The sequence below is a fragment of the Geotrypetes seraphini genome, chromosome 2 (assembly GCF_902459505.1).
Source record: "Geotrypetes seraphini chromosome 2, aGeoSer1.1, whole genome shotgun sequence".
Lineage (NCBI taxonomy): Eukaryota > Metazoa > Chordata > Amphibia > Gymnophiona > Dermophiidae > Geotrypetes > Geotrypetes seraphini.
Window position 1 is genome coordinate 191,429,128 of NC_047085.1, and position 25,197 is coordinate 191,454,324.

The 25,197-nt window shown below is 47.2% G+C and overlaps 1 protein-coding gene across 2 annotated transcripts in view; it reads left to right on the forward strand.

The window, feature by feature from the left end:
* Positions 1-7,243: 7,243 nt before the first annotated feature.
* DEK (DEK proto-oncogene) overlaps positions 7,244-25,197 on the forward strand; it is a 151,159-nt gene continuing 133,205 nt past the window's right edge. The window contains exons 1-2 of one of the 2 annotated variants that reach the window (XM_033934578.1): positions 7,244-7,375; positions 14,547-14,715. In XM_033934578.1, coding sequence (XP_033790469.1) covers positions 14,556-14,715 — 160 coding nt within the window. In that variant the 5' untranslated portion in view covers positions 7,244-7,375; positions 14,547-14,555. Of the gene's footprint in view, positions 7,376-7,516; positions 7,711-14,546; positions 14,716-25,197 lie in introns of those variants that run through there. The other variant, XM_033934576.1, reaches the window with a different exon arrangement.

Consider the following 25,197-nt stretch of genomic DNA (forward strand, 5'->3'; position numbering starts at 1 on the left):
CAAACCCAACAGATTAATTGCTCAGTAAGTGATTGACACATGCACAGAGCCCTAACAGCAGTGACAGGAGAAGCAGCCTCCTGTCATTGCTGTTTGGGCTTCTTTATTTTTTTTTTTAATGTCACAGATGTTATAAGTGTTACACACACTCTCTCTGCCCCATTATATTTTAAAAAAAAAAGCCTCCCCCTGCTAAAGGCCCTCCCTAACAAGCCCCTGACAAACCAGCACCACAAATGGGCACCGCAACACCCACCCCCTCCATGGCAGCGAAAATGACAGGAGAGATGCCCACTCCCTCCTGCCTGACCGAAAACTCCTGCGCCAAGCCCCACCCGTCCTGGCCCCCCTGTGCCACTGACTCCCCTGAACCAATCCCCTCCCATTCCCCCCAAATAGGCAGGAGGGTTGCCCACTCCCTCCTGCCATGCAGAACACCACTGCGCCATGCCCCCCCCCCCCGTGCTAGGCATCCCCGAGTCACCATCCCCTCCCCGAACCTGTATCCTGGATACAGAGGGAGGTGCCTAAGGCCTGATTGACTGTTGTATTTTGCCACTATTTGATGAAGCATATAGCAAAATACAATGGTGCATGTTTTGGCCCTCCAAATGTTACAAAATTTAAACTGTGGCCCCTGGTAGAAAAAGGTTGGACAAGCCTGCTTTAAAATTTAGTATCATTTAATCTGATAGAAATGTACCCTTGTGCCTTGAACCTAGGCTGGTAAGAAAAAGTCAATCCCTCTACTCCTGAGTCACATTCACACTTTAGGAATAGAAAGCCAAAAGATATACACCCAATTCTTTTTTAAAGATATATATCTGTATTATTGCTTCAGAATTGATAGACTCGTATTCAGTTATTTAAAAAACATAATGAGGTAGCATTGTGCTCTTAAGAAAAATAAGTGGCTGGAACTTGTTTGTCCCATAGATGTATATATTTTTTTACTTTACTAGCCTCTGAGGATTGATTATTCAAATGAAAAAAAATAGTTGTCAAGGTTGTTTGTCTCTGGAGTCAGACATGATTATGGACCTGAGTACAGGACACCTGTAGTTTACTGTGCTTGTAAAAACATTGTTTAGGGTCCTAAGCATATTAATGATAACTTGTATATGAGTAGTTCAGCAGATGTTCTTATATTCTTATGAGACCATGAGGTCAGTAACATGACATCAACAACTAATCTTTCACTTGTACACTAAGCTTGTTGTTAAAGGGTTATCATGTACATAACAAATTCAACATACTGTCAGGATAGAATACAGACAGCATGTAGAAATTACATGATTTCAGTAGGAATCAGACCTAGTAAATCCTGGTTTGGTCATTTATATTCAGTGAAAGTCTTAGATGAAAACCAGTCTAGTCATAATCTCCAGCATTAACATAAATCAAGCCATAAGAGCTAATGTTTCAAAATGAGTGGGGGTGCTAAACCCAATGGAAATTATCTAGCCCTTAACACAATCAGGAGTTTTCACAATATTGGGAGTGATCAAGCACCCCTTACTCATACTCAGGAGGCCATTAGAGTGTAGCAGAATATCTATGATATTTCAGTATCCAGACCAACAGAAAAAGCTATACCTTTTTTGAGCTAAGGAGGCCAGAACTGAACGCAATACTCAAGGTGAGGTTGCACCAGTGAGCGATACAGGCATTATAACATTCTTAGTCATGTTTACCATCCCTTTTCTAATAACATATATACTTGAATATAATTCGATCCGAATATAAGTGACCCCCATTTTTCCCCCAAAAAAGAGGAAAAATGGTTGACTCTAATATAATATTCAAGTTCCAAGCCCTGCCAGGATCTGCACCCAGTGTCCTCTCCCTCACACCCTCCCCTGCCAGGCTCTGCCCTCAGCCCCCCTCCCTGCCAGGTTCTGCACCCAGCCCCCTTCCCTCCCTGTCCTGCCCTGCATAGCTCTGCACCCAGTCCCCTTCCCTCCCTGCCAGGCTATGCAGCCAGCCCCCCTCACTACTTGCCAGGCTATGCACTACACCATGTCTCCTCTCCCTGTCAGGCTCTGCACCCTGTCCCACCTCCTCTTCCACCTATGGTGGTCTAGTGGTAGGCCAGAAAGATCCCTCTCGTTTCCCATCCCAAACAATACAAATTATTTCCCCCCCCCCCCCCATGTACCTTTTCTGTTATCCCTGGTGGTCCAGCGGTGTATGGGCAGGACCGCGCTCCTGACCTGCACACCTCCTTCCGGGCTTCTCGAGCGCCCGCACAGCCCTACGCCTCTCACTGAATGGCTGCCATCAGTTTTCGCAAGTCTCATGAGAACTGGTGTCAGCCATTCAGCGAGAGGCGCAGGAGCTCGAGCTTGCTCCTGCGTGCCTGTACACCACAAGCCTGCCCATATACCTCTGGACCACCAGGGATAACGAAAAAGATACATGGGGGGGGGGGGGTAAAAAAATTATTTGTATCAGCTGGGCTAGGCCTGGAGACATCTCTTCTGTCCTGGCCTATCAGAGGCCTGCATCAAGTCGGGGAGGGGGGGGGTCGGGTGATGACCCGAATATAGGACAAGTCTCCCTTTTTTGTGCCCAAAAATCTCATCCTATATTCAAGTATATATGGTAATTCCTAGGATTTCATTTGCTTTTTTGGCTGCCGCCACACATTAGGCAGAAGGTTTTAGCGTACTGTCTATGATGACACCTACCTAGATCTTTTTCTTGAGCGCTGACTTCCAAGGTCGATCCTAGCATCCGGTAACTGTGATTTGGATTATTCCTCCCAATGTGCATCACTTTGCTTTTGTCCACATTAAATTTCATCTGCCATTTGTTTTTTTTATTTTTTATTTATAATTATACAGTCTTATTTTACAAGAATTAATTCTTGTTACATTGAATACAGTGAAGAAAATTTTAACACAATAATACTTTTACAACAATCATCATAGTGATAAACCCCTTCTTAGACCACAATAAACAGTAAACAGGGGGTGACCAAAACTAAAATTAGAGAGAAATTTAGAGGAATAGTACAAAGAAGAAAGGCATAATGTATCTAGCGCCCATTACTATTATTATCCCTTAATCCTTAATGATCTGCTTAACATCTAGAAATTCCTTCAGATGGTTAGGAGAGAAAAAAACATATTTAACACCTAAGTACCTAACCAGGCATTTGCAGGGATACACCAATAAAAATGTTGCTCCAATATTTATAGTCTGTTGTCACATTGCAAGAAATTATTTCCTCCGTTCCTGTGTAGTCTTAGCTACGTCAGGATATATCCATATTTTCCGTCCCCCAAATAATTTTTGGGAATTTTTGAAAAACAATTTCATAATCATATTCACATCCTGTTCAAAGACAAATGATACTAGTAATGTTGCTCTGTCCATTTCAGATGTTATCGTTTGTTCCAGTAAAGCCGTCACATTTGCAAAATCTATCACATTTGTCTCTCCTTCTCTTACTTTCCCAATCTCATTTCCATTTACGTTTCCATTTCCGTCAGGCATCTTTTTATTTGGTAGGTAATAAATTTTGTTAATTGGAGGAATACAGTTTGAAGAAATTTCCAAATTCTCAATGAAGTATCTTTTCAACAAATCAATAGGTAACATTCCTGAAGTTTGAGGAAAATTTAGAAAGCGGAGGTTCAAACGCCTATTAAAATTTTCAAATTGTTCTAGTTTCTTATGAATGGTGGAGATATCTTTAATTGAAGCCAATTTGAATTGTTGCAATTGTTGTATATCCACCTGCATTTGCTTGGCTTGGCCTGTATACTCTAACTTCATAGATTCAACTGACCCAGTCAATAATTCCAATTTTTAATTTAATTTTGTTACCTCTTCAGTTGATTTTTCAATTTTCCCTTCCATCCTTTGCAGCAATTGCCAGATGCTATTCATGGAGACCTCCGTCTGGGAGAGAGAAAGATCCCCTCTCTCTGCTGTTGTTTCCATCTGCTGTTCCGCCGACAACGCTGTGCCCTCGCCGGGAGACCCCACGCTTTCACTTCCGGAAGCGTGTGTCTCTCGCCACAGCGTTTCGGCTGTTGCCGGACACGGAGGCGTCATGGGAGCCGAAGGAGACAGCGATGTCTCAGTGCCCGAAAGGGCCAGTGACTCCCTCCCGTCACCGCCCAACGCCGAGCTCTCCACTCCAGCTTGTGTGGGCGCCGGAGAAGGCGCGAAGAAACGATCCATCGTCTGTTGAATCGGGGTGGACGTCAGGGCCGACGAGGCAGAGACCCTAAGCACCCCTTTCCTCTTAGAAGGCATCAATATCAGGTATAATGAAAACACAGGCTAGGAGCTTGTTATCAGCGTCTCTCGCAGCTTCTCTACATCGCCGCCATCTTGGTCCTCTTCATCTGCCATTTGGATGCCCAGTCTTCCGATTTCCTAAGATCTTGCAGTTTTTCCACAGTCTGCATGCATTTTAACAACTTTGAACAATTTAGTGTCATCTGAAAATTTAATCACCTCACTTGTAGTTCCAATTTCCAGATCATTTATAAATAAGTTAAATAGCACTGGTCTCAGTACTGATCCCGCGGCACACCACTATTTACCCTCTTCCATTGAGGAAAAATGGCCATTTAACCCTATCCTCTAACCGATAACCAATTCTTAATCCACAATTGAATATTTCCTCCTATCCCATGACTCATTAATTTTCTCAGGAGCCTCTTATGAGGAAATTTGTCAAAAGCTTTCTGGAAATCTAGATACACTACATCAACTGGCTCGCCTTTAGCCACATGTTTATTCACACCTTCAAAGAATTCAAGCAAGTAGTAGTAGCAGCAATAGGTAACTTCCTCCTCTGTCAGCTCAGACCCGAGTGTTCCTTTTAACTGCTTGAGCCTTGGCCTCCATATATCCCCAAAGTTCAAATATACATTCAGGTCTGGACCAGCAGAAGTTGCCTGTTCCACAGCCATTGGTAGAGTTTTGTACACACCCGGAAAGCTTAAGCTGAGTTTTCATGCTGTTTTTTTGTTTGTTTGTTTGTTTTTTTAATTTCTTTATTGATATTTTGAACTTGACAATGTATACATTTGAAAAATCAGAAAAAAAAAAAAAACTATATGAAAATAAGTATGATTTGCAACTTACAATTAGGGATAAACAACATTTTTCTTATGTTCTCTTAATCTCAGGGAAATCTTGGAAAAATAAGGGCTTTAATAGCTCCTCTTCTCATGCAACAATTAGGAATTGACACATCTGGTCTGTAAGTCAGTACAGTACATCTCACTATTCCAACTCATTCACAACTTAAGGCTGATAATGCTTCAGACCCCTACCATCATGGTAAATCAGTGTCTCGCAAACTTTCCAGCCAGTGGCACACTAAATCCGGAAGTGTGTGATGCCATCACGTCGACGGCCAGGAGAGTCATCTGCGCTGGCTGACTTCCTACAGGACGCACCTCTCGTAGTGAGAGGTGCATCCTGTGGCAGTCAGCCAGCGTGGACGATTCTCCTCCTCGCCAGTGTATCGTGGCACACCTGAAATCTCAGGCGGCACACAGTTTGCGATACACTGTGGTAAATGGGCCAAGTACGAGAGGCAATACTGAGGAAGAAATCTAAACGAAACATACAAAACCTTTGCAACAACAGTTTCAGTGTGAAAGCACCTTTTAGGGTACAACAGTCAAGTGTGATTAGCTTTGTACCTTTGTGCGATTACCTTTGTAAACACCGTCTTCTTTAGGTCATCAATATATACATTTTTTTAAATAAATAAATCATTTTTATTGAGCAAAGATGAAGCAACAATGTTACAAATAGCAACTTCACAATGGTCAATATTACAAACAAAAATGTATAAAATGCATGCTCAAAATTCAACAGCAGAAAACCCCCATACATTCTTTTTAATGTGATGGCTGCTTATTTTGATCATCTTCCTGTTATTTTGTACTCCTGTGCCAATGATGTATTGTTGCACTTGCCTTTTGAAGAGAATTACTCCGCATCTGCGGAGCTTTTGGACCACTATTTTCTGAAGATGGAGTGGTGGGCACATTCAAGTTGAAAATTAACACTGGTAAAATAAATCTGCTGCTGTTTTGGGCTCGTTATTTCTAGAAGTTAGATGAGCTTTTAATTTAATTTGGGGAAGAATTTTTACATTAAGTGCTTTTTTAAGTGTGTTTTTCCTGAATGTTTTGTATTTGAGTTTTGGTCTTTTGTACACCGTTATGGACTGTTTGGGATATGTGCAGTGTGTAAATATACATTTGTATTGGTATGAAGCATTTGTTTGATAAATTAGAGGGGGTTCCTGCGGCAATTGTTTGGGCTACGTTTTAGGCTACTCCGAGCACTTTGGTCTACTTTTTGCCATGAGTTTGGCTGGAATTTTTTTGTCATCTGGCAACCCTGACAATTCCCACTGGAAACCCCCTGCAGCAGGATGACAAGGGTGCAAAGCTGCAAACAAAAAGGCTGGCTTTAAAGAAAAATAAACACCAGAAGAAAAGTTCCAAGGTAAGAGAGGAGGGTCTGAAAAATTATGTAAATGAGGTTTCCCACAAGCAGTCACACCACTAAAGATGCATAACCCAATTGTCCAGAAATAAGAGTGGGATTGTACAAGAAATCTAAGTATGCATTTTCAAAGGATTACTGTGGGAGAGGTAGTGTTGAGATGATAATGAAGAGTTTATTAAAATAGCAAGGGAGGGTAGCTAAGACCGTGAAAGTTAATTAAAAGGGGAGGGAACGTCTGAAGGTTACCTAAGGCGTGTCCTTGCAGCGGTCCTGTTTTCTAGTCTGTGACAACGTTAAAATAGTTAAGAATTTGTGATCTTCAAGCCCACCCACTGGAATTCGGTCCTACTGCAACCACTTTTCTTCGTTCACGTTGATATTGACTGTACTTTACCAGGATTTCTGGATGTTGTTTCTATTACTCTTTAAACTCCAATAAAAATTTTGGAACTGAAAGTCAAAATAAAACCACACTGCAAGGCCTTTTAGAGTCCATTTCTTATACCATCTTCCTTTCTCAACTTAAATCGCCTGGAACTACGCATGACTGTGTCCTGACTTCCTTTCGGTTTCTCCTGGCGCTGCTGCCCCAGCAGAGACTGGGAACACCAGCGGGAGCTTCGCTTTCCCAGAGCTGAGCTCCCTCCTTCTCCCCAGCCCATCGCACGCGCTGATTGGCCACCGCTTTCCCGCTTGGTTCCAGAACCTCCATTTTAAAACCAGTATTTACAGTTGTGGTGAGGGACGTGCGCGCGCTTTGTAGGGGTTTTTTTTTTTTCTTCTTCTTCTCCCCTTTCCGTCTCGCGGCAATCCTCCCTGCGAGTTAGCGACCTCGATTCGCCCATTGCTTTCCTCTCTTCATTGCAAGCGTTTATTGAAGGTGAGTACCTATAGGCGGTTTATGCACCTTGCTGTCAGGCGTGTCGCAGTCGGGAATGGAACAGGCGGCTGTAGCATAGTCGTCGGCTTTCCCAGTAGTGGGCCTAAACTCGGAAGAGGGCGCGTGAGGGACTTCTAGTAACTCCGGTCAGGTTGCATAGTAGAGAGAGTAGCGCCGTGAACGGGGGGGATGCGAGGTGAAACAGTGGAGGCAGCAGGTCAACAAGCGTCGGCCAACTCTGCAGCAAGGCGGCCTCCATGTCTTTTCTTTCTTCCTTCCCCTCCCCCTTTATTTTCGCGGACTGCCTGTGTGGAGCTGCTGGGTTGGATGTCTTGGTATGTCTGTGTGGTCAACTCGTTCAGGCCGGGGCTGTCTCGCACGCCAGCTTTGGGGGTGGGTGGGGCATTTTCTTTACGTGTGTGTGACCTGTTTCTTGTTGCTCTGCCTTCAGGAATGGGCACGGAAGTTAGTGCCCAGCAAAAAAAAAAAAAAAATGTCTTTCGTCTAGATTTGTTTAGGTGGCGAAGTGGGGGGAGGTTCAGGGAGCGCCTTTGTATCACGATCTTGTCTCTTTCGTATTTCCCGCCGTGTAGATGAAAGCTGGGTCCCGGCCTCTGGAGAGAGGGGCCGGCGGCGCAGCAGCAGGAATGTGGCTTAAAAGCAGGCCCGGATAGTCTGCGCCTCTCGCTTGCACGCCATTGGCTGTCTCGGCAGTGTCATGTTAAGGCACTTTGCCATCTAGTCTGCTTTGGTGGCTTTTCAGTCTTTTTCATTTTGATAAGTAAGTAGGATGCATCACAAAGCTAAGCGTTTGTACGTAGTTCATAAATAACGTTTTTGTTTGCATTAGAATCATAGTGTATTTTATATTTTAGCTTAGACTGATTTATAGTAAACTACAGTATAATGTCAATATGAAATACAGTACCTCGGTAGCAGTCTGGCAAACATCAGGACGGTGAGCTCAAGTTGCTCCCTAAATCAAAGGAGTTTTATTTTTTGCATTTGCATTTTAAAATAATGCAAAGAAGAAAAAAAGCTATGCGAAGTTAATAACGCATTGTAAACAGAAAAGAAGGGTGTAATGTAAATATGATCTTCACTATTACTTAACACATTTTTCTTAACAGAATTAATCGTTGAAATAAGCGTTTTTTTCCTATAACATCATGAATATATAAGCAGCATAAAATCTGTTTACTGCTTGGGATCTGGGTTGGTCACTGCTGGAAATGAGATACAGGGCTTGATGAAGCTTTGGTCTGTCCCGTTTCCAGCAGTGGCCAACCCAGATCCCAAGCAGTAAATAGAATTTATGCTACTTATCCTAATAAGCAGTGGATTTCCCCAAAGCCATCTCAATGATTAAATACAGTACAGTTAAACTTAATAAAGATACAATCTTAGATACCTAAATACCTAAAATAAATAAATACATCTTTACTAGTAATGTTACATATGTTAAATATAGGGGAAAATCTAGCCATTCCCTTGCAAGTGCAAATATTCAGTATAGCTGAAAATGTTTTGGATATGAAAGATGCAGTTTCCTATTCAGAACTTTCATTATGACTTTTCATGCTCTTTAAAAACTGAAAACTTTCACAAACTAAAAATTGTGTGTGGTGGCAGAGGGGAAGATTAATTTCTCCCATGCATAGATCTTATAATATACAATTTAGGATCCACAAGGCATACTAAACTGGCCATAGGGGGTCATTCCATGTCAAGTGGACCAATACTGAAAACCGCCTACGCTCGACTCCCCCCTTGAAATCCAACCAAATTTTACAGGTGTGTTGTCTAGGTCTCAAATGAAACTCTGAAAAATTTTTTGGATCTTTCTTAATTTGGTCAGGAACTTTGGGTGGTTGAACAAAAGCAATCAATCCACTGCCATACCTCGTATGACCTAAAACACCAACTTTGCTTAAGCACTGCGGCAGAAGGAAACTACCTAGGAGTCTGAAATTTTGCAGTTTGGTACAACACCTTGGAGCAAATTTCTGTGCCAAGTTTGAAATCTTTTGCAAACGTGCTTCCATTTCTACAGGTCAGCAAAGTAGGCAAAAAAAATTCACGAATGAAAATTTTTAGCACAGTTTGGCTTCATACTTCTGCTGGTAGGTAAGTCAGCTGAGGGTACAACTTTACTAGCAGACATGTACCATGAGGTACTTCCAAGATTTGCAATATGAGCTTTTACAGTCAAGTGAAGCTGAAGATATGACCATCTAAAAAATATGGCTTTATGCATATCTTCAGCTTCACTTGACTGTAAAAGCTCATATTGCAAATCATGGAAGTACCTCAGAGTACATGACTGCTGGTAGAGTTGTACCCTTCATCCACCCCTAGCTCCTGACCAAATTGAGATAGATCAAAAACTTTTTGCAGAGTTTCATTTGAGACCCTAGACAACACCCCTGTAAATTTGGTTGGATTTCAAGGGAGTGGAGCATGGGCTCCTGGTCCACTTGACACCCATAGGTATTACAGTGTATCATTTAAGATCCTCTCCTTCCTGATTAAGGTAGGAGTTATCATCCTAGGGCAGGGGTGCCCACACTTCTTTGGCTTGCAAGCCACTTTTAAAATGACCAAGTCAAAATGATCTACCAACAATAAAATTTTAAAAAACACAAAGCACAGTATATGCAGAGAAAATGTTAATTATCATTTATATTCAAGTTGTTTTTTTTCCAGAGGTCAAGGCAGATGTCTTTATAATATGCAATGTCACTTCAGTAACAACTATACAAAAATAGACAAATATACCCCTCCCCTTTTACTAAACCACAATAGCGGAGTTTAGCGCAGGGAGCTGCGCTGAATTTCCATCGAAGCTCCTGACACTCATAGGCTCCCTGTGCTAAAAACCACTATCACGGTTTAGTAAAAGGGAGCCATAGTGCAAAATATAGACAGCAGATATAAATTTTCGAAACGGACACAGGAAGAGGAAGAGGCCTGGAACTTTTCTCTGACGTTAGAATTGACTTCGGGTGGTGAAAGTTGGTCAATCTGGCGCTTCAGCATCCTCTTTTTGGGGAAGGGAAGCAGGGAGAGCTCAGAACTTGGCAGCGGCCTGTTCCCCAATGGTGACGGTGGCAGCCTATTCCCCGGTGATGATGATAGCCTGTTCCTCAATGGCGATGGCTTGGGGGAGGGCAGGGAGAAAGAAAGAAAGAAAGGAGGGGGGGCAGGGAGACAGAAAGAAAGAAAGGGGGCATGGTCATGGAGAGAGAAAGAAAGAAGGGGGCAGGGTGAAAGAAAGAGTTGGGGGAGGGAATGAGGTCTGGAGGAGAGGAAGCATACAGAGACTGAAAGAAGGGAAGAAATATTGGATGCACAGTCAGAAGAATAGAGGGCAACCAGAGACTGATGAAATTAACCAGAAAACAAAGGTAGGAAAAATGATTTTATTTTCAATTTAGTGATCAAAATGTGTCCGTTTTGAGAATTTATATCTGCTGTCTATATTTTGCACTATAGCTCCCTTTTACTAAACCGCAATAGCTGTTTTTAGCGCAGGGAGCCTATGAGCATCGAGAGCAGCGCAGGGCATTCAGTGCAGCTCCCTGTGCTAAAAACCACTATCGCAGTTTAGTAAAAGGGGAGGGGGTGTATTTGTCTATTTTTGTATAGTTGTTACTGAGGTGACATTGTATAAAGTCATCTGCCTTGACCTCTTTGAAAACCCGCGGAATATAAATGATAATTAACATTTTCTCTGCGTACAGTGTGCTTAGTGTTTTTTAAAAATTTTATTGTTGGTAGATCATTTTGACTTGGCCACGACCACGAAGGTAAGGGGGCTGGAGGGGAGCAGCTGAAAGATATCTAGTAATCCTTACAGGCTTGACTGTGCAGGGAATTATTTTTGTAAAATCATGTTTCGTTATGTGACTGGCATTATTTTAGATTTTAATTTCTATGAATGAATAGAATGAAAATGATATAAAATTGCTTGCTTGTTTTTATGTGGATGTGCTGAAGGGAAGTGGAGAGAGTAGGCTGAGGACGCTGAAGGGAAATGGGGAAGAGAGAATGGGGAGAAGATGCTGATTTAAAAATGGGTCATTCCATGTCAAGTGATCAGATTCTTGGAAAGTGCCCTGCATGACCATCACGGATTTTGATGAAACTTCATATGCAGAGTCCACCATGTCTCAAACGAACTTTGGTAAAGTTTTAGTTTCGCCTGTGGAATATTTGTGGAGATATAGCCATTTGTTTGACTCCATACCACAATGAAATACAGTACGACGATGACATTCTGACAACTTTGAGACACAATATCTCACGAGCTATGTTTCCAAAAAAACTGAAACTTAGCTACCCTGCACAACTTTTGGAGCTCTATTCAGTGCTACCAATAATAATTTTTGTCGAGCACTGAGTGAATGGCTGAATTACAGTAAACTTGGCTGAAAAAATTAGTGCTCCAAAAAAGTCAAAGTTTGACATTACTTAGCTCCCACAATAATTGAGTCATAAATGCGAAATTTGGCACATAATGTCTCAGTACAACATTGTTTTCAAAAGTACAATTTCAACCTCCAAGCTCTTTCCATTAGTTTACAAATTAAGTGTAAAGTTGCTAATTTGTGTAAAAAGGCCAAAAATAGGGTATTTTCAGCCTGCTTTTACAGAAAAATACCTTTTAGAAACTCTTTCAAATCAGTCTCATTAGAAAGAGCATATTTCAAACCCCCTAGAAAAGTGGACTTCATTTTTCAACGCAGGTTAACAATGGCTGAAAAAGGGGGACAAAGTTGGGAGACGTTGCCACGGCAACAACCTCTATTTCAACATAGTTCTGTCATTTTTAAAGTTACAGTTTTGTATTGACGTAGTATTACTACTACTCTATTGCGTTGGTCCATGGTGACATTGTCACTACCAGTTCAAGAGTTTGAACTGGCAACCCCATCGCCATAGGGGTCACGCCCAATAGCTGTGCAATACCAGCCACGGGTGGGCCACTTCGTCCAGGTTTCCAAGCCTCGCATTTGGTTTCTTTGTCAAGGTTCCAAAGCTTTTTGTTGGTATCTTTCTGGTTCCAAAGCCAATGATTAGGGTGTCTTATCCTAGGTTCCCAAGCCTAAATTGGGTATCTTATATGGTTCCCAAGCCGAAGTGAAGTCCACTTTGTTGGCATCGATTCGTTGGTATCCATTATAAACTGAATTAATAATAATGTGGATCTGAAAAAGAAAACAAGTTGTAATTTATGATCTGCATGCAACAAAATTATCACCTCAATTTCTAGTTAGGAATAATCATTAATTAAGAACACTATAATTGTACCCAAAGCTTGAGTAAAAATAAACAGGGAAAAACAGTGTGAAAAGTGACATAATTGTAAGTTGAAACGTAGGCCATTGCCATGGTGACATCTCCCAACTTTGTCCCCCTTTTTCGGGCATTGTTAACCTGCGTTGAAAAATGAAGCCCACTTTTCTAGGGGGTTTGAAATATGCTCTTTCTAATGAGACTGATTTGAAAGAGTTTCTGAAAGTATTTTTCTGTAAAAGCAGGCTGAAAATACCCTATTTTTGGCCTTTTTACACAAATTAGCAACTTTACACTTAATTTGTAAACTAATGGAAAGAGCTTGGAGGTTGAAATTGTACTTTTGAAAACAACGTTGTACTGAGACATTATGCGCCAAATTTCGCATTTATTACTCAATTATTGTGGGAGCTAAGTAATGTCAAACTTTGACTTTTTTTGGAGCACTAATTTTTTCGGCCAAGTTTACTGTAATTCAGCCATTCACTCAGTGCTCGACAAAAATTATTATTGGTAGCACTGAATAGAGCTCCAAAAGTTGTGCAGGGTAGCTAAGTTTCAGTTTTTTTGGAAACATAGCTCGTGAGATATTGTGTCTCAAAGTTGTCAGAATGTCACTGTCGTACTGTATGTCATTGCAGTATGGGGTCAAACAAATGGCTATATCTTCACGAATATTCCACAGGTGAAACTAAAACTTTACCAAAGTTCGTTTGATACATGTGGGACTTTGTGCATAAAGTTTTATCAAAATCCATGATGGTCATGCAGGGAGCCCTTGATCACTTGACATGGAATAACCCAAATTGACAATTGTACAGAATATTGTTTCTTTTTATACTTTAATATAATAAGTTCAGTATAAAACTATTCGAGGCTTGTGTGGATGGGATCAGATGGTTTGCCACTGTTGGAAACAGGATACTTGGCTAGATGGACTATTGGTCTAACCTAGGGGGAGGAGAGTGGCGCAGTGGTTAAAGCTACAGCTTCAGCACCCATGAGGTTGTGGGTTCAAACCCACGCTGCTCCTTGTGACCCTGGGCAAGTCACTTAATCCCCCCATTGTCCCATGTACATTAGATAGATTGTGAGCCTGCAGGGACAGACAGGGAAAAATGAAATTCTTGTAAACTGTTCTGAGCTCCCCGGGGAGGACGGTATAGAAAATGGAATGAATTAATGAATAGTATGGCTGCTATTATATGACTGTGCAAAAAGCTCAAGAGCTTTCCTACGACACTTCTCCCCTCAATATTCGCAGGGGTTAGGGGCAAAACTGACCCGTGAATAACTATAGGGCAGAATGACCCACCCCCAGCTCCCTCCCAGACCACTCCACAACTTACTTTTTAAAGCCTGGTGGTTTAGCAATGAAACAGGGCAGTGCCACAAACAAAAATGGCTGTCGTGAGTTCCCGCTGTCATCTCACGAGGAGGCGGAGATGGGTCAGTTGGCCCTAAGTAGGTTGTGGAGGGGTCCGGGAGATGGGAGGGAGCCAGGGGTGGATCAGTCGGCCCTAAGTAAGTTGTAGAGTTTTTGAAAAGTCGGGGGGGAGGGGGAGGACGACAACGATTGCGAATCACCAGTCATGAGTGCCAAACCCGAATATTGAAGAGGAAGTGTATAGAGAACTTCTAGAAAGTCTATTTAATAGCAAAAAAAAAAGTTCATTCTGAAATTTTGTGTGGCAGTATTTCAAGCTTTCCGAAGGTTTCCCTCCTGAGACCTAATTTGCAAAGGATGAAATGATGGAGCCTCCCCAATAAGTCTATGGATTTTTCACTTATCCAGTCATATGTCTTTTTATTAGTGACCACTATTATAACAAATCTACATCTATGCTAGAAATTCTTATTTTGTGTTTTGCAGATCATAACCATGTCTTCTGAACCAGAAGATGATACTTTGGGTGCCGAACAATTAAATAAGGATAATCAGTCACTTGAGGAAAGTAAGGAAGAAATTGAAAACAAAGAAGAGACAAAGGAGGGAGAGAAGGAAGATGGAGAGGAAGAAGAAGAAGAGGAAGAAGAAAAAGGTGTGTCTAGTTGGGTTTTATAACTTACTAAAGTAGAAGGGCCCATAACAGACATTAGTGTGTACTAAGTGCCAAATGGCCCATAGGTATAAAATAGGGACATGCAGTATTTAGCATGCACAGATGTCCCTTAGCACACGTTTATTTCAAATGAAATCTGTGTTAAAAGTAGGTAAAGAAGGCCAGGGGGGTACTAAGAGTATTTACTGTCCCTCATGGGGTTTGAGTTCCTTACAATGTAAAGATTGTACTGTTTATTATCCCAGGACAAGCAAGCAGCATATTCTCACATGTGGGTGACGTCATCTACGGAGCCCCAGCGCGGACAGCTTTTCAAGCAAACTTGATTGAAGTTTCAAGTTTGCTACACTGCACCACGCATGTGCATGCCTTCTTGCCCACTAGAGGGCGCATCCCACCTCGTGGTCCTCAGTTCAGTTTTTTCCGCGGAGCCAGAAGCCCTGTGGAAATTGAGCTCCTATTTTTCTGCCTTCTGACACCGCGTCTGAGTTATTTAGCTCGGTCGCTGTGCTTTACTTTTTGTTTTTTCGTCATTGGCTGTCATTTTTCGTAAAAAAAATAAATAAATAAAAATTTTAATTCTTCCGTTGGGCTCCGGGGGCTCCCGGGAGCCGCGGCCGCGGGACGTCGTTCGTTCCCGGCCCCTTTTCCTTTTCATGTCCCGTCCCTTGACGGGCTTTAAGAAATGCACCCAGTGTGAGCGGTTACTATCCATCACTGACCCCCACCGGTGGTGCTTGCTCTGCCTTGGACCCGAGCATCCGACTAATTCCTGCGATCGGTGTTCCACTTTTCAGGCCAGAGCGCTCCGTCGACGTCGCGCCAGGATGGCGGAGCTTTTCGCAGTTGACTCCGCGCCCGGGAAGGCCTCGACGTCGGCCTCGGCTTCTGCCCCGGCCTTGACCTCGGCCTCGGCGCCTTCGGCTTCGCCGCATCCCTCGACCTCGACGCCGACGCCTGCGACCAAACCTGCCTCGGGTAAGTCCTCTTTTCCATCCCCGACTCCAGGGTCATCGAAGAAGCCATCCTCGAGCTCCTCTGCGGCGAGTGGGTCGACCTCGGCCCCGTCCAGGACTCCGGCCACTAATGCCCCGAGGGAATACTCGAGACCGAGGTCGCCCTCCAGGGAGCATCCCCCGGCCTCGGACCTGCCTACCATGGTCGGGATTCCGGCGTTCCAGGACCTGCTCCGAGCATTGATTTCCTCGGAGCTGTCTGGCGCCCTCGAACAACTGCAGCGAGCTGCGACCTCGACTGCTTTGGCCTCGGGGGCACCAACCTCGGCGACCTCGGACCTGACTCCCTCGGTCTCGGCTACCGGGGCACCACCGACCTCGACCTTGACCTCGACCTCGGGGGCCCCGCCTGAGAGCAGTGTACGGCCCCGGGACAAGGTACGCAGAGTGAGACGGATTTCCTCCTCCTCCTCCTCGAGGTCCTCCCGGGGTTCTTCGCCCTCGGGCTGGCCTCGGGCGAGGCGTCGCCCGAGGAAGCCGAAGCGTTCGCGAGGCTCTCCTCGGCAACGTGGTCGCTCCTCGCCGCTCGGGGGCGAGGCCTTGCGGGTTTCGGAGCTTTGTCTCGATAACCCGAGGCTTCTCCGTTCCCCTGCGAGAGGGGATTCTCGTGACTCCTCGCCGCGGAAGAGGGGGTGTGCCTCGGTCCCTCGGACGCCTGGGACGTCTCCCAGGGGTTCTTCGAGGCGGAGACGTTCCCCGACCCCCTCGAGACCATTAGAGCTGGCCTCATGGGGCTCGGGGTCCGGTAGGGAGCCACGTTATTCTCACGAGGCGTCCTCCTTCTGTTCGGCGGAGAGGTCGAGGACTCCCTCCCCGCCTGCCAGGCCGTCCTCCTTCTCCAGCTTTGTGCAAGACATGGCGCGTGCCTTAGGTCTGGACCTCATGGCTGGATCGCAATATACGAAGGAGTTCCTCGAGGAGCAGGACCTTCCCACTCCCCCAAGGGAATCCCCTCGGCTGCCCTTGAATAAGGTCCTTCATCAGACCTTGCTTAAGAACCTGAATTCTCCTCTTACAGTCACAGCGGTGCCGTCTAAGATGGAGTCAAAGTACAGGACGATTCCACCCAAGGGTTTTGAGAAAGCTCAACTCTCCCACCAGTCCCTACTGGTCGAGTCTGCGCTCAAGAGGACGCAACCCTCCCGAGTTTCTGCGGCGGTCCCGCCCGGCAGGGAGGGTCGGACCCTTGACAAGTTTGGTCGTCGCCTCTATGCGAATTCCTTCATGGCAACCAGAGTCTTAAATTATGCCTTTACCTTTACCTCCTATCTGCGTGGCATGGTAAAGGATCTGCCCCAATATCGTGAAGACTTGCCGGACTCCCGCAAGGAAGGGTTCGACAGGTTTATGTCCAACCTGACTCAATTGCGTTTGTACCTTTTTCATGCGGTGTACGATACGTTTGAGCTGGTGTCGAGGGTGTCGGCTTTTGCGGTAGCTATGCGCCAGTTGGCGTGGCTACGCACCCTCGATATGGACCCAAACCTGCAAGAACGCCTTGCGGACTTACCTTGCGTGGGGTCCGAATTATTTGATGAATCCCTGGAGGCGGCGACCAAACGGCTCTCGGAACAGGAGCGCTCGTTGGCCTCCTTGGTCCGTCCGAAACCTCGAGCCACGCCGCAGAAACCCTTCCGGCCTCCCCCGTGCCGGTACCCTCAAAAGTCGACCCCGGCTTTTTCCAGGCCACCGCCTCGGCGCCCCCCTCGACAGGGCAGAGGGGGACAAACCAAAACTCCAGCGCAGGCCCCTGCCAAGCCACCGCCGTCCTTTTGACGGGCTAAGCGGATGGGGCCGGCCCCCCTCCGCGATCGCGCCGGACCCCCTTCCCATTGGGGGTCGACTCCAGTCCTTTTACGTGGCCTGGACCAAGATAACATCCGACGCTTGGGTGCTCCGGACCGTCTCCGAGGGCTATTCTCTCAACTTTTGCTCTGTGCCGCCGGAACTGTCACCGGGGGCTTGCCCATACAATCGGACCCAGCTCCCCATCCTCCTGGCCGAGGCCAGGGCCTTGTTGAGGCTTCGGGTGGTGGAACCTGTACCCCCCGACCAGCGGGGGCGGGGGTTTTACTCCCGTTACTTTTTGGTCCCAAAAAAGACCGGGGACTTGCGTCCCATTCTAGACCTCAGGAAGCTCAACAACTTCCTGGTCCAGGAGAGGTTCCGGATGTTGTCACTTCCGGTATTGTATCCTCTCTTGGAGGAAGGAGACTGGATGTGCTCCCTGGACCTGAAGGAAGCGTACACCCATGTTCCGGTGCATCCCGCCTTCCGCAAATTCTTACGGTTCCAGGTGGGCGAGCTACACCTGCAGTACAGGGTCCTCCCCTTCGGCCTGGCTTCGTCCCCTCGAGTCTTCACGAAATGTATGGTGGTTGTCGCTGCAGCCCTGAGGTCTCGGGGGCTTCAGGTCTTCCCTTACCTGGACGATTGGCTGATCAAGGCCCCGACCAGGGAAGGGGTTATCTCAGCGACCCTACAGTCTATCGGCTTCCTTCAACGACTAGGGTTCGAAGTGAACTTCCCCAAGTCGCAGTTATGCCCGACCCAATCACTTCAGTTTATAGGTGCAGTGCTGGACACTGTTCGCCTCCGTTCATTCCTCCCTCCTCCTCGGTTGGAGGCTTTGGTTGGGTTGGGCCGTCTGATCTCTCAGTTACCGGTGGTGTCGGCTCAGCGCATGATGATGCTTCTGGGCCACATGGCTTCTACGGTCCACATCACTCCATTTGCCAGACTGCGCATGAGAATTCCTCAGTGGACTCTGGCCTCTCAGTGGCGCCAGGAGTGCGATCCTGTCTCTTCGCGCATAACGGTGGCTCATTCTTTGAGACGCTCGCTCCGTTGGTGGACCGACTCTTCGAATCTTTCCGGGGGTTTGCTCTTTCTCGTCCCTCCACATCGCAAGGTTCTGACCACGGACTCCTCGGAGTACGCGTGGGGGACCCACCTCGACGGTCTGCGGACCCAGGGCCTGTGGTCGGCGGAGGACCGACGCTGTCACATCAATGTGTTGGAGCTTCGCGCCATCTTTCTGGCGGCTCGAGCATTCTGCCACCTGCTCCACGATCAGGTAGTCCTTGTGCGAACGGACAACCAGGTGGCCATGTATTATGTGAACAAGCAAGGTGGGACGGGTTCTTGGTCCCTTTGCCGGGAAGCTCTGCGTCTTTGGGAATGGGCGATCTCCCAGAACATCTTCCTACGGGCGGTCTATATCCAGGGGGAACAGAACTGCTTGGCAGACAAACTCAGTCGGCTTCTCCAGCCGCACGAGTGGTCACTCAACTCCAGAGTCCTGCGCGAGATCTTCGACCGCTGGGGGACTCCACACGTGGATCTGTTTGCCTCCCCGGAGACTCGCAAACTACCCCTGTATTGTTCTCGGATGTACGCACCGGACCGTCTAGAAGCGGATGCCTTTCTTCTCGACTGGGGAGGGAGGTTCCTTTATGCGTTCCCTCCTTTTCCCCTGATCTTGAGGATGTTGGTTCGTCTCAAATCTTCCAGAGCCACTATGATTCTCATTGCGCCTCGGTGGCCTCGTCAACACTGGTTCTCCCTGCTTCTCCAACTCTGTACCAGGGAGCCTCTGCTTCTGCCCGTGTTTCCCTCGCTGCTATCTCAGAGTCAGGGTTCGCTGTTGCATCCCAATCTTCAGTCGTTACACCTGACCGCTTGGTTCCTTTCCCCTTGACTTCGGTTCCGGTTTCTCAGTCGGTGCGGGAAGTTTTGGAAGCCTCGCGCAAAGTCTCGACCAGGCTTTGTTATTCCCAGAAGTGGACCAGGTTTTCCTCCTGGTGTTCCTCGCGTCATCTGGATCCGATTTCGGTCCCGGTGTCTTCGGTACTGGACTATTTGTTACATTTGTCTAATTCCGGTCTGAAGACGACATCTGTCCGGGTCCATCTCAGTGCCATTTCGGCTTTCCATCGGCACTTGGATGGACGTTCTCTTTCGCTTCACCCTCTGGTGACGCGTTTCATGAAGGGTCTAATCAAGGTTTGTCCCCCTCTGAAGCCTCCTCCTGTCGTTTGGGATTTGAATGTTGTCTTAGCTCAACTGATGAAGTCTCCCTTTGAGCCTATCGACAAGTCTCTCCTGAAATTTCTTACTTGAAAGGTGGTATTTCTGATTGCCCTCACATCTGCTCGACGGATTAGTGAGTTGCATGCTTTGGTTGCGGATCCGCCTTTCACTGTGTTCCATCATGACAAGGTGGTTCTCCGCACCCATCCTAAATTTTTACCTAAAGTTGTGTCTGATTTCCACCTCAATCAGTCCATTGTCCTTCCTGTGTTCTTTCCTAAGCCCCACTCCCATCCTGGCGAGACGGCGCTCCACACGCTTGACTGTAAGAGGGCGTTGGCTTTCTATCTCCAACGTACCAGGTCACATAGGAAGGTTCCTCAATTGTTTTTGTCCTTTGATCCTAATCGTTTAGGACATCCTGTTTCCAAGCGCACCTTGTCCAACTGGCTAGCTGCTTGTATTTCTTTTTGCTACGCTCAGGCTGGTCTTACGCTTCCGGGTCGAGTCACGGGGCATAAGTACATAAGTAGTCGCCTCCGCCGGGGCAGACCAGAGGTCCATCCAGCCCAGCGGTCCGCTCACGCGGCGGCCCACCAGGCATATTGCCTGGTCAGCGGTCCCTGACTAATTTTATTGCCTACCTCTACAGTTATCTCTAAACCTGGTCCGGGCGATGGCAGCTTCGGTTGCTTTCCTCCGATCTACTCCTGTGGAGGACATATGTAAAGCTGCCACTTGGTCTTCGGTTCATACGTTCACCTCCCACTACTGTCTGGACACTTTGTCCAGAAGCGACGGCCGGTTTGGCCAGTCGGTGTTACGTAATCTGTTTTCCTAATTTGCCATCCTCCCACCTGCCCTTTTTTTAGTTGGCTTGGAGGTCACCCACATGTGAGAATATGCTGCCTGCTTGTCCTGGGATAAAGCACAGTTACTTACCGTAACAGGTGTTATCCAGGGACAGCAGGCAGATATTCTCACAACCCGCCCGCCTCCCCGGGGATGGCTTCTTTGCTAGTTATGGAACTGAGGACCACGAGGTGGGATGTGCCCTCTAGTGGGCAAGAAGGCATGCACATGCGTGGTGCAGTGTAGCAAACTTGAAACTTCAATCAAGTTTGCTTGAAAAGCTGTCCGCGCTGGGGCTCCGTAGATGACGTCACCCACATGTGAGAATATCTGCCTGCTGTCCCTGGATAACACCTGTTACGGTAAGTAACTGTGCTTTGTTGTTTCTTCTAATAAAAAAGATTTACGAGTATTAATAAAAGAAACATGAACTGGGAAAAAAAAGTTAATATTTTGCTGCTTTTAACTAAGGGTACATCACTTGTAAATCTCAAAGCAAAAATAATTGTTTCATTTTACAAATTAGTTAAGTGCATGTTTCAACAATATCAAATACATCACAGTAAATTCAATACGATATACTTTTAAAAGTCTTCTAAAAGATTATCAAGTCAAAATTATCTAATCATTATAGTGGATATACTTGCATAAACAAAGTTTTCTACTGCAAAAGATATGTCATTTTGGATGGGCGGGTAATCTCATGCTCGCGAACCATGCAGAAGGAATCCACTCCAGGTTTTCAATTTCTTCTCCTTCACCAGAGGATTCTACTGCCCCCTTCAGTTTATCCTTTGGCTTGCGAGCCAGAAGGAGTCTTTATCCCAGGACAAGCAGGCAGCATATTCTTAACGCATGGGTGACGTCACCGACGGAGCCCCGGTACGGACACTTTTAACTAGAATGTTCTAGTTGGCCGCACTGCACATGCGCGAGTGCCTTCCCGCCCGATAGAGGAGTGCGTGGTCCCCAGTTTCTTCGTTTCCGCGGAGCGAAGAAGACGCATGTGTTTTCAACGGCCGTTGAAAAATCAGTTTCTGCCTTCCCGCTCGCGTAATTTTTCGTTTTTCTTCTATTTTTTCCCTTCGGATTACTTTACTTCTATTTAAAAAAAAAAAAAAAAACTCGTCGAGTTTCCTTTATTTTTTCAGACCGGCCCCGGCGGGGCCTGTTGCCACCATACAGGCCTCCGGCTTCGATTTTGCGGAGGCCGTGTTTCCCTTCATGCCCCCTCAACCGAGCTTTAAGAAGTGCCAGCGGTGTGCACGCCCGATCTCTCTCACCGACCCGCACAATTGGTGCCTGCAGTGCTTGGGTCCGGAGCATCGGGCTGACACCTGCACCCGCTGTGCTACTCTTAAAAAGCGCACATTGAAAAATAGGCAGATCCAGCAAAATATTCTCTTCGATACCGTATCTGCCATGGAACCTGCTGCGACGTCGACGGCACCTCAAAAGTCGGCACCGACTACTTCGACGCCATCGGATCCTTCTTCAGGGTCGCTGGCCCCAGGTAAGCCGGCTAAGAAGCCTTCCACTTCCCTTGAGCGCCCTCCTGCCACGGCTGCGACACCGGTCCTCCCGGCATCGCACCGACCCCGCAAACGCTCCGCTCAGATATCGGTGAGTGCCTCGTCATCGGCCTCCTCATCGCCAGAGCGTAGAGCGGCACCTATAGTACCAAAGAAGAAAAAAGCGGTACCGGTGCCTCCCCTGGACGACCGCATTGCGGCCATACTCCAAGCCCAATTACAAGAACGGCTTCAGCAACAACTCCAGCAACTGTTGCCGGCGATGTTGGCCCCACACCTTCCGGTACCGGACCGGTCCGAGCCTTGCACGATCCCATCGGTGTCGACCCCCCTCGGAACCGCTTAACACTTCCATGCCGGTACTCTCGGCTGAACCACACCGTTCCCAACCTACGGTGCAGGCCCGCTCTGATAACGACCCTCCCTGGTACCAGGAACGACACCGGTCTTCCTCTCCCGGTACCGCCTCGGTACGCTCCGGCAAGTCTCTCTCCAAGACCCGCCATGCCGAGCCCTCCACACCGATGTCCCGCCATGCGCACCCCGACATCAGGGACCCGGACTTATGGGAAGAATCCCCGCACGGTACCGAGGAAGTCGCTTCGTCAACAGACGAGGAACCCTCGGTGGCTGATACCGGTTCAAAACCCGAACAGTCCTCTTTCACCAAATTCCTCAGGGAGATGTCGACGGCTCTTTCCATTCCCTTAGAGTCCGACTCTAAAAAGTCCCAGGCTTTTCTCGATGCCCTAGACTTTGAGCAACCTCCCAAGGAATTTCTTAAGTTACCCGTCCATGACATCCTACGGGAAACTTTTTATAAAAACTGGGAGAACCCCCTCACTGTCCCCGGGGCCCCTCGCAAACTGGATAGCTTGTACCGGGTCATTCCAATCCCAGGGTTTGACAAGCCTCAATTGCCCCATGAATCTCTCCTGGTAGAGTCCACCTTGAAGAAAACTCAGGGCTCCAGTGTCTATGCCTCCACCCCTCCTGGCAGAGAGGGAAAAACTATGGATAAGTTTGGCAAGCGCCTCTTCCAGAATGCGATGCTGGCCAACAGGGCAAATAATTACACCTTTCACTTCTCCTTCTACATGAAGCATCTGGTGCAACAACTCTCCTCCTTACAGAAATACATTCCTGAACGTAAGGTCCCCCTCTTCCAACAGCAAATTTCCAGTCTGCTCTAACTCCGGAAATTCATGGTTCGCTCCATTTATGACTCGTTTGAGCTAACCTCTCGAGCATCTGCCATGGCTGTTGCCATGCGGCGTCTGGCCTGGCTGAGGGTTTCTGACCTCGACATTAACCACCAAGTCCGCCTGGCTAATGCACCTTGTCTTGGTGACGAACTCTTCGGGGAGTCCCTGGACTCAACAACTCAGAAACTCTCGGCACATGAGACTAAGTGGGATACTCTGGTGAAACCTAAAAAGAAGACTCCGCCTGCTCGCCCCTACAGACAGCAGTCTTCCTACCAGCGCAGGTTCTCGGCCAGACCTCTCAACCCACCGCCTCGGCAACCTCGCCGACCTCGTCACCAGCATCAATCTCAGGTTCGCTCCCAGTCTCACCAACCTGCCAAGCCTCTTCCTCCGTCAAAATCATCTCAACCCTTTTGACTCTTTTCTCCAGGACATAGCCAGTCTCCCACCATCATTGCCTCTTCCTCAGCCTATCGGAGGACGCCTCCAGCTTTTCCTCAGCCGTTGGGAGGTCATCACATCAGATCAGTGGGTCCTCAACATCATTCGCCACGACTACTCACTCAACTTTCAGACTCTTCCACCAGACAATCCTCCCATAGAGTCTGCTTCTCACTCCTCCCAAACCCCCCTCCTCCTGAGGGAGGTCCAATCCCTCCTTCTTCTCAATGCCATCGAAGAGGTGCCTCCGGACCAAAGGGGTCAGGGATTCTACTCCCGCTACTTCCTGGTTCCCAAGAAGACAGGAGACCTCGGTCCCATCCTCGATCTCCGGGACCTCAACAAATGTCTGGTCAAGGAAAAGTTCAGAATGCTCTCCCTTGCCACGCTTTACCCTCTTCTCTCTCAACACGACTGGCTATGTTCCCTAGACCTCAAAGAGGCCTACACTCACATTCCAATCCATCCGGCTTCACGTCGCTACCTCCGATTTCAGATACAGCACCGCCACTATCAGTACAAAGTGCTACCCTTTGGCCTCGCATCATCGCCCAGGGTGTTCACCAAGTGCCTTATTGTGGTGGCGGCCTTTCTCAGGTCTCAAAACCTCCAGGTGTTCCCCTACTTGGACGATTGGTTGGTGAAAGCACCTATGTCTCCGCTTGTGCTACAAGCCACTCAGCACACCATATCCTTCCTCCATCTCCTGGGATTTGAGATCAACTACCCCAAGTCGCATCTGCTTCCCACACAGCGACTTCAGTTCATTGGAGCTATTCTCGACACCACTCTGATGAGGGCGTTTCTCCCCTCCGACCGCCAACGGACCCTGCTCCACCTCTGCCGTCAGGTGCTTCTTCATCACTCCATTCCAGCTCGGCAGATGATGGTCCTCCTGGGCCACATGGCCTCGACGGTCCATGTGCTTCCTCTGGCGCGGCTCCACCTCAGGACACCTCAGTGGACTCTGGCCAACCAATGGTCACAGACCACGGATCCTCTTTCTCATCCCATCTCTGTGACATCGTCTCTTCAGCAGTCTCTTCAATGATGGTTGAACTCCTCAAATCTTTCCAGGGGTCTACTCTTTCATCTACCCCCTCACTCCATGATCATAACCACAGATGCCTCCCCCTATGCATGGGGAGCTCACCTGGGAGATCTTCGAACTCAGGGACTCTGGACCCATCAGGAGCGTCAACATCACATCAATTTCCTGGAACTCAGAGCCATGTTCTATGCTCTCAAGGCCTTCCTGCACCTTCTCTACCCTCAGGTTCTTCTCCTGTGCACAGACAACCAAGTCGCCATGTACTACATAAACAAGCAAGGCGGCACCGGATCTCCCCTCCTCTCTCAGGAGGCCATCCGCATCTGGAC